The sequence below is a fragment of the Acyrthosiphon pisum genome, chromosome A2, assembly GCF_005508785.2.
Source record: "Acyrthosiphon pisum isolate AL4f chromosome A2, pea_aphid_22Mar2018_4r6ur, whole genome shotgun sequence".
In the NCBI taxonomy this organism is placed as follows: Eukaryota; Metazoa; Arthropoda; class Insecta; order Hemiptera; family Aphididae; genus Acyrthosiphon; species Acyrthosiphon pisum.
Genome location: NC_042495.1, coordinates 61,324,018 through 61,334,330, shown reverse-complemented (window position 1 = coordinate 61,334,330; position 10,313 = coordinate 61,324,018). Strand labels below are relative to the sequence as shown.

Genomic DNA, 10,313 nt, shown 5'->3' with positions numbered 1-10,313 from the left:
GTATATTATATAATATAAATAATTTAAATTGGAGATAAGTTAAATTTAAAAAAATAATAATATTATTTAACGATAAGTGCAAAAAATAACAATAAAAGTAATCAATAATAAATAATGAAATAAAAATACTAAAAAGCTACAAAATAATATAATATTTTAACGGAATTTAAACATTATTACAAATTAAAAATAATATTATAAAGCATAGAAAATATCAAACATATTCTCAGAACAACGATATAGATTTCTGACTGATATATAAAATTATAAAGTTAAAAACAAATAATAAACAAGAAATATGTTGATGTATCATAAAAATTTTAATTATAATTTCTTTGATATTAACTTAAAAAAATTGAATATTCGTTGGCATAATAAAATTGTGGATACCTCCTATATTGAAAAAAAAATACTATAATATAATTTAAATCAAATTATTGGTAGTAATTTCTTCTTCTTCATCATCATCATCATCATCACAATAATATCGTTCATCGCACCATTTAAGCCATTCTACTGTAGACGGGTTACTGAAAATGTTTTCCGATCGATAGTCCGAAACTTCCTTCAATGTTGACATGTACGACTTTAATTTTCTATTAGGAATATAATTGACCAACGGTGATAACATCCTGGAATTATAATATTAATTATTTTTTTTTATTGATTAACCCGCGGCAACTTAGGCCAAATATTAATTATTGTTATTATTGACTATTGTTATTAACACTATACTATACACTATATAGTTATCTGCATTGATTAGTGTTTATAATAATTATTAATTATTATACACTTTTTATTCATTTTGGATTGAATTTTAATCAGTAAAATTGAACAAACAAAAATATTAACGACTTGGTGGCAATGTAGTACTTACATAAAAAGTTTATTTGATCACAAATCACAATAATATTATATGGAACATTAAACATGTATAAAGTTCACACCATTTGTTACCCTGCTTGTAAACTATTGTACCCATAACAATATTACAATATCTGGATAATAAAACATATTATCTAATAAACCATAGGCACCAATCTACATAAATAATACGTTTGACTAAAATATAATATTATATACAAATTTATATACTTGCCTGCACCGAGAGAAAGTCAAAACTAATAAATAAATAAATAAACAAAATCAGTTGAACACACGTAATATAATTCGTACGTAACAGAAATAATGTGTTTTAATGACGTAAAAAATTGATTTCTATATTTTCACGAAAAAAAAATCCGTTAATGCATCTATACGAATATAAACACAATGAACTCAATGAATTAATTGTCCACTATAATATAAATTCAGCGTGCCATAAAAGTGAGTTAGGTACACAGAATAATTTAATAAGTAAATATTATTTTTATTATTAATTCTCTTATGAAGTTATAATTGTTCGAATTGATTCATGAAAAAAAAAAAAAAACACTTTTAATAGTTATATATGTACCATTTTTTAGATGAAAGTGTTTTATAATTGAATAAACATAACATGTGCGTACCTTTTAATCATATGGCATTAAACTATAAATAATTATCCATTGTAAAAAAATATTGCTGGAAAATATAAATCACAATTTCACAAAAAATTAATACCTATTGAAAACTTAATGACGTATGTTTGGGTTTCAATTGATTATAAATACCCATTTTTGAAGTGAGTATTATAGTGAATTTATAAAAAAATGTTGTAACCACTTAAACATAGTTCAAAACTAAATGACCTATATTAATTAGCTATATCAAAAATTGATATTGTTCATGAAAAAATGTTTCATAAATCATAATTCATGTGTAACTAATAAGTAATAACTATTTTTTTGTTGAGCTTAAGCCCGGAAACCATGGCCATTAGCTGTTATTTTTTTCGTTTGTAGGGAGGAGCGAATGGTTGGAACGGTTGGTTGAAACACGTTTGTATGTGTGGCAAGGATTTGTAGCTAAACATGTATTCCGGGTGAGCACCCATCCGGGAGTGAGGAACACCAGCCGATACGTACACTCAGAGCGAATTTACGCAGTTGAGTGCATGGGCCACGCCAGACCAAGCCACAAAATACTCAATAATTTCATTGAAATAATTTTAAATATCAAATATTTCTAAGATTATTACCATTTTATTGAACAATTATTATACTATATTATAATAATGATGTTTACCATGATAATATTATGGTAAACTAGTTAATTGTATGTACTCGTTGTTTCGAAAATTTTTTTGATATAATTTGATCTCATTTCACAAGAACAGTTTCGAAAAAAATGTTTTTATCGTTATAATTATGTTTTAAGTTTTTAATTTTTTGAACGACAACATAATATATTTTAGATTCTGAGCTTAGCGAGCGTAGTGGTATTACAATGGCGTTTATTATTTTTTTATTTTATCTTGTATACAAAATTTCTACTAGAAGGAGTGCTTCGATTTCAACATATAGTATCTTATCTTTTAGAAATTTATATCAAGAGGGTACTTTGAAAAGGTCATTTTTTGATTTTCTCAATTGTTATTTAATGCCACGGGAAAAACCACCGACATATCACAAAAACCGCTAATAATAGCATTTTAATTTCTAACGCTTTGTTTATCAGTTATCACCATAGAAACGAATAAAAATAAAAATAACGATTTTAGTTATTTTGTTGTAATTTATAATATTAATTCAAATTACAGGCTATAGTAAAATATAATAATAATATAAATTATCCAGACTGACAAACCTTCTCCGTTCAGAATCGTTGTTCGTATATAATGATATGCTATCATTGAATTCAAATTTAATACAACCCATTATACAGTGACCCACTTATGACCTACTGTAAGGCAGAGCGACATCTACTTACCTGTTTTTATTTAATTTTATATTCTAAAGCAGAATATTTTTCGATACATAAAAGTTGAATTTCAAACGATTAGTTGATTATCTATTATATAACTCTATAATTATTTTGAGTTTAGTGCGGTGTAGAAATGCATCCCAAAAAATGTCGGTTCACCCTTTCGCTTATCTCAACTTAAAATACTTATTACTTATAAGTTATTACTAACATACTATTCTTTTGAAACTAAATTCCTATGTATCGAAGTACTTTAAAAAATATCCTACTTCATAGTATAAAATTAAAAATGTGCATTGTTATTCAATAAATAAATAAATCTAAAAAAATATACGAGTATAGTAAGTTATAATATGTAGATAGTAAATTATAATACATAGGTAACCTACCTAGTACATTATAATTTATTATTACCTACATAATTTTATATTGTTTTAATCTATATACATATAAGATAAACCTATATAAATTATATTTTATTTAAATGTCAGAAATACCACTTAATAAAATAAATCTATAAATTATGATATTATACAGAATCAAATTGTCAATTTACGATTACCTATACAGTTTCCGATTCACCGGTCCAACAACGTATTTATTATTTTTATATCTGACTAAGTCACGGACAAAGTAAATAATTTTGAGTTAGGGATAGTACACTAGATTTTGTACACTTATCTATTGTTCTATCAAATGGATCATGTCAACATTTCGTTCCCCGTCAAAAGCCGAATAAATAATATGCCCCATAAATCGCGGTTGTCGTTTAAGTGATGTAAAATGTAAATGGAGACCCATTTGATGTGGGTGCAAAGTCATTGGCAATTTTTAAATAATTTCATCGCAACGTCAGTACGCGATTACTTACGACATTTTACGATATAGAAAATGTTGTTGACGTTTATTTACCAGTTCGCCAACATGGATTGCAGGCTCGGCGGTCTGGTGCCGGACACGCGACAGGCCGTCCTCTCAGCGCACTTGGCCGATTGTACGAAGGCTATGAACTGCAACAAATTGCCGGCTGCGCCCAGCGTGTCCAGGCCGGCTGTGCTCCTCCTGAGTGCCGGATCGGCGACGCTGTCGTTACGCAACTGGATCGCGGTACTCGCCAATTCGCTCATGGTGGGCGGGGGAACGGTCATCGCGGGGTTCAGCTGCATCATGGCTGCGTTCCTGAGCCATGTCAGCAGGTTGGGCAAGAAGGGCAGCAGGAACAGCCTGAGCAGTTTGCCCATTATGGCGAACTTGGCGAACAGGAACCCTTTTAGCACCACCAACAGCTTCAACTTGACCCACAGGAAGGCGAGGAACTTGATCACCGTGAGCACCTTGAGCTTGGCCAAACCTATCTTGACCATGGCCAGCAAGGTCAACTTGTGCACGTCGATGGACATCTTGTGGCCGGGTTGCCGGACCTCGGCCACGACGGTTGCCGGTCGCGAAGATTGCGTCGGCGGGTCGCTGTACCAACCGACGTAACCGTCACCTGTGCCACCGCCACCATTGGGGTTTTTCAAGGATTCCGGTTCGTAATTGGCACTTGCTGTACCGTAGTCCACGCCGTGGTCGTAAACGTTATATCCACCAGCCACGCTACTGCTGCCGTCCGCCGTCACGTCCGTCTCCATCATCACTGGTCCGTATTTTTTCAATTGTCTGTGACTGGGGTAGTACCTGTGAGGCACAACAACCGATCAAACACCATCATATTCTGCATTAATGTGCAGTTAGCAGGGATTCATTGGGGGGGGGGGGCAAGAAGACTGGTCCCCCTACCACTGATTGAGCTTAAAAAGCGTCCAATTTAACTAAATAATTCTTCAAAAGGTATACGCTGATAAGATGTGCCCTATAGATCAATTAAAATAATTTCTCTCCCGTTAAAATGAAAAAAGTTTTTTTCAAAATTTTAACATTTTAGATTTATCAGTTTATATTTTATTAAGACGTATAATAGGTATATTTTGTATATATTTTTTTAGTTTGATAAAATATATTGTTAAAGATAATATAATTATTTATATTTAATTACATTTATACTGTTGATAATGCAAACCACATATTTTCAGAGCGAATCTAGAAAAAAAAAATGCTGGTTTCTCAAATTAATAACCTATTCCGTATTGATGGTTTGCCGTACGATTTGTACGAGACAACGTTCCATGGAACGATAAAAATAAAATATGAATCTCTGTTGTAGCCTGTACCTAGGTACCCACTCTTTAATTGGAAAGTTGCAGATACCACATTATTTCTATTCGTATAAAATGTACAATGAGCTATTTAGCTGCACAACTTATACTCAGATAAAATAAATTACGCAAATTGCATAAGATGCTTCGTGTTTCAATATCGTCAATTTATTTTCACTATGCACATCACTATAAATAATTTTTAGATTAACGTTTTCCGTGTTTTTAAAGTATGTAGCGGATTATACAATTATACATAATATTATATTAATAAAAATAATGTGTGCAAATAAAATAATTGAAAAACCAAAGTAAATTACTTATTGTTGTTGCGCTTTTCTTGATCCGCTAACATTATATGCCTTAGACGCAACGCGTATTTATAAAAACTTAGATACGTACAAAAACATTTATTTAATAATTCTGTCAGCGTTATTATAGAATAGATTGTCGAATTAATTGAATCCAAGAGTTTTCTTCGTCCTTACATGTTTCCATATTTCATATAACCACTGTTTTCGATGTCATGATTTATAATTACACAATTGTTAAATTCAACACATTAAAACTTATTCTTGTTAGTCTGAATGGTTATAAGTTATTATTTCCAAAATTAACGTCAATTGTGAATTCTTATAATTATATTTTCATTGTATGTTTTATTATTAAGAATTATTATTATTATACTTGATTTAACACATTATAATATAAAACTTATTACATTTTTTTTTTTATAACTTCAATTGTAAATTATTATTATTTTTTTACTGTTATAATTTAATATTATTAATTTGTTAGTTGAACAATTCGTTTTATTAATCGATATTTGGCTAACATTGCGTAGCTACATCAAAAATAAGCTACCTTGTTGCTACTGTAGGTATTTATTTACTATGATATTATAAAATACTTTAAATAGTCATAATAATATGGGTACTTATCGTTTATCCATGTATGAATATGCTACTTGTATAGATTTTGAATACGGCATCATAATATTATAATACACGAACTAAAAATGAATAAATTAAATATGTGCTTTGATGAAATGAGGAATAGGTAAACACTATTATATGTAAGTAATATTATATCGCTCTGTTTTGATAATTAATTATTGTGTTGTTAAAACAACATTCTAAAACAATATTCTCTTCAGCCTTATTACAACACAAGTTTTCAAACACTGTATATAAATTATATACCTACATAACCCGTTTATTAAACAGACCGTTATTTTACGCTTAACTCAACAATATAATATATTACTATTGCGTCATTATATCATTGTAAATCGTAGGCACCTCTCATATTATAACTATATATTATAAGGTATAAGTTTATACCTACAAAAGAAAATTCAAGAGTTTATCAATATCGTACTCATATTAGTGCAGGACTGTGCGTGATTCGACACCGGAGACAAATTATTTAAAATATAATTTATTCAATTTATTCTGTTAAAAATTTTCAGATTTTTTTGAAATTTAATTTAATTTTTATATTTATATTGTAACTGTAACAAAATCCTATTTTAATATTTCTAAAAATGTAATTTTATATTCATCAATTTCTGAAAAGAAACTGACCATCACATAACCTAGTATTAATGTTGACGAGTTCAAATAAGTTTTAAAATGGGTTCCTTATATTATACGGCAAATCGAATATAATCTTCGTACCTAACATAAGAATGATTTACGTCTGCTATGATAATGTGGTTCTAGACAGTCGTACCGGGATTGTTTTATGTGCGGTTCAGTATTATAATTATAATACGACCGATGAGAGTATGACAGGGTGGAGGGGGAGGGGGTCGTTTCTAATAAAACAGTAAAATATATTAATTATTAGCATCGGATTAGTTGTGTACGCACCTGTTCCATTTTTCCGCCGAGTACTCCGAACGTTGGTCTTCCGGGTCTGCGGTTTCTTGTTGAATGTTCGTGTCGCCACCGTACAGATGATGCAGGTAAGGCGGGTGCAGGTGGTTGCTGACGTACCGGCTCCGGGCCACGAACGGCGGCGAATCTGTCGTTAGCGCCGGATAGACGTCGACCTTCGCGGTGACCGGCTGTGAACCGTCGTCGGAAGTCTGCTGCAGCGACGATAGTGTTTGGTACTCGTCTGACGACCACTTTTGGCCGGTGGTCTTGAGCCCAGCCGACAATAGGTCAAGCCCCTGGGCGTCGATTTTCAGCTCTCGCATGTCCCTGGGAGTTCGGTGGTCAGCCCGTGCGCCGTGGTCCGTGCTTGTTCCGACTGGCTCACGACCGGCTGGAAAAACGATTGCACTGCAACCGGCCAACAGCCCGAAGGCTAGCGAAATGGTCGCGGCCGTCATGGCGCGAGATCGGTCGTCCGTTGTTGTTATTATAGATTTCTACGATCGTCGCTAATAACGTAATCGTTTTTGTGTGTGCGTGTACTGTTGGTGGATATACTATTGTTTATAAAACTCACTTGTATCAGTTCAACAGAGATCGTACTAAAAGGTATCGTGATGCCTTTGAAAAATAGACACTATATTTTTTTAAATATAATTAAGGACGAAAGCGCACAAAATCAATACATCACTTTAGAAGTCAGTATTGTGGTCGTGGCCCAATCGCGACTCACTGTACTCTGAGTCATTTGAACTACGTCTGGACTTGGTCACATCTAAAGATTGTTTCCAACTAAAAAAATGAAGAGCGTTGGCCGAGAGGGGGAGTAAAAAATAATTTATATTAATTTAAAAATCTAGAACAATATCGTATTTTTATTACGAATTTTCTTTCGCAGTACCAAAATTATACCGTTTAACCATATTATGGGGAAAAGTAAAATTTTTTTTTTTCGTGAAAATTAAGAATCATGTATGCAGGCTGAACCACATAAACGTCTATTACCAAATTTATTTAGAGAAAAAAAATCATTGAACAATTTGTAGTATTATTAACGAATATTTACTGTGAAAATGAAATTGTTTAAATATAATAATATATTATTATATTGCGTGCCGAATCCATTTATCAACTATAGAGATAGGGTGTGTAGCTTATATAGCATTTGATATTATGATTTTACTTTTTAGAATATTTGTATATTTTTTTTAATTTACGAACGATAGGCTGAATATAATATGTTAAGTGGATCGCAGCACACGTATTTTCCATACGTTATAGACCAATAAACGGTGGAAAATTACTCATACTTCGGAATGTCCGATTTTAATTTTTAAACATACCTATTGTATAATATAAACTATTTGAAAAAATATCCAAGCTTTTTAGGAAGTCTATTTTCAAATTGAATTTGAAAGGACCTTAAAATAAAGATTTTTTATCAAAAATCCCATGATATAATTGCATTACTTTTGTATTTATTTATTTTGGGCAGATCTGATTTCAAATCAAAATAGTGATTCCTAAAAAACATAGTCAAAAAGCTTATAAGTTATAAATTCAACCATTTTTTTTCGAAATTACAATCGAACATCAGGAAGTATGTTTAATTTACTACCGCTTTTAGTAGTTTTTAAAGTTATACAAACAAGAATATATTAAATTCTATTTTTTGCGATTTATTGAAATGTGCGTGAGTTGCATCCGGTGGAGGTTTCTCGACGCGGCATTACAGCGATTTTCGGAAACATTTCATGTGAATTGCCTAAATATTACTCCTTAAAACATGATACGCTGGAGCCTCCTTAATAAAATATGATTAATGCAAGTATCAAAATGTCCCAGTTGAGGTTCGCTACTCGATACTCATAAAATCTATAATCACATTAATTAGATATATGAGGTAAAGTCTAGAAAATATTCGTGGAGTATTATAATATACCATTGGTCTGCGACACACATATTAGGTATATTATTGTAAATTATATCCAAGATAAATGCCAGATATCTTCATGGAATACCACCTATTCTACTATAATAATTGGCAACTACAAAAATATTTATTAGATGTTTAATTAATAGTATAAGCTTTATGATCATCAACGAATATACTGCAAAGATATACATTTTAATTATCCAATATTATATTAATATAACTTAATAGACATTTTATAAATTAAATTAAATATAATTAGATTACATTAAAAAAATAATATATAATTAGATTTTCATAAATTTTATTGAGTGATTGATTAACATAGCATAGGTATATTATATAATATCCATAATAAATTAAGACATATTATAATAGGCACATGCTTACATAATAATATTTAAAAACGTATAAAATAAAACACTAACATAAGCTTTTGCAATAAAATGTAATAAAAAATAAAAATAATCACTTAAATATTCGTGTTTAAGCTATCGAATAATATACATTAGGACACAACTTATTTTGACGATTTTACAGTAAAAATTGATTCAATAAATTATAATTGGCTGTTTTTGTAAGGTTTTCAATACATTTTATTCATAGTTACTGTTATTAAAGTTAAAAAAACAAACGAGGTAGGTACTAAGCAATAATGCTGAATTTTTCTTATGCATTATGACTTGTCTGAAGTGCTTTAAGAACAAAGAAAAGAAAAAAAAATGCTTTATAATATGCTTGTAGCTTAAGACATAATTTAAGGTAAGAAAACTTTTGTCCAAAACCAAAAAAACACAGTTATGATATTATAATTACCCTAATTGCAGCTATTAGAATATTGGAAAGGTATTGAATTTGTATTAAAAGAGCTCTTTAATCGGTTCTTATATAATATAGATACGACCAGTGATATAACATGTATTCCATCATGCGAAGCTTTCATTATAACTTTTATCCACTTAGCAACATGTTGTAATAGGTTAAATATTTAGATTTTAATTTAATATTAATTAACTAAATACCTCGGTATTTCACATAAATTTGAACTTTTATGACTATAACAATTATCAGACATATTGATAAATATCTATAAATATTATATTAATATGACGACTACATTAATATATATTTGTATAAAATGTATGTTAAAATATTCAAAATATAATACAATTACCTCGTCAGACTTTTAAAACATATTATTATGATCAAGAGTGTTCATAGTATAATAAAAAATATATCATGTGAATACATTTGTTTTATTAAATAATTTATTAAAAGTTTTTTTAGAAAATTCAAAACAGTTCCAACTTTATTTTTATGGAATTTGATAACACCCGAGGATTCTAATAAAATAGAATATCGTATCGGTCAAGATCCATGTTTCTTCGTTGAAGAAACCGTTGCACATAATTAATTTTGATGAAGGTCAGTTTCAAAACTTGCGGGGTTCTG

At 30.1% G+C, this 10,313-nt stretch overlaps 1 protein-coding gene across 1 annotated transcript; it reads right to left on the bottom strand.

Moving 5' to 3' along the window:
* Window positions 1-308: 308 nt before the first annotated feature.
* LOC100574727 lies at window positions 309-7,386 on the bottom strand. Its single transcript, XM_008181157.2, has 3 exons — window positions 6,920-7,386; window positions 3,760-4,527; window positions 309-632 (listed from the first exon to the last, which is right to left on the bottom strand). Exons 1-3 carry the CDS (start codon window positions 7,384-7,386, stop codon window positions 425-427), a joined length of 1,443 nt encoding a protein of 480 aa, XP_008179379.2. The 3' UTR covers window positions 309-424.
* Window positions 7,387-10,313: the final 2,927 nt, after the last annotated feature.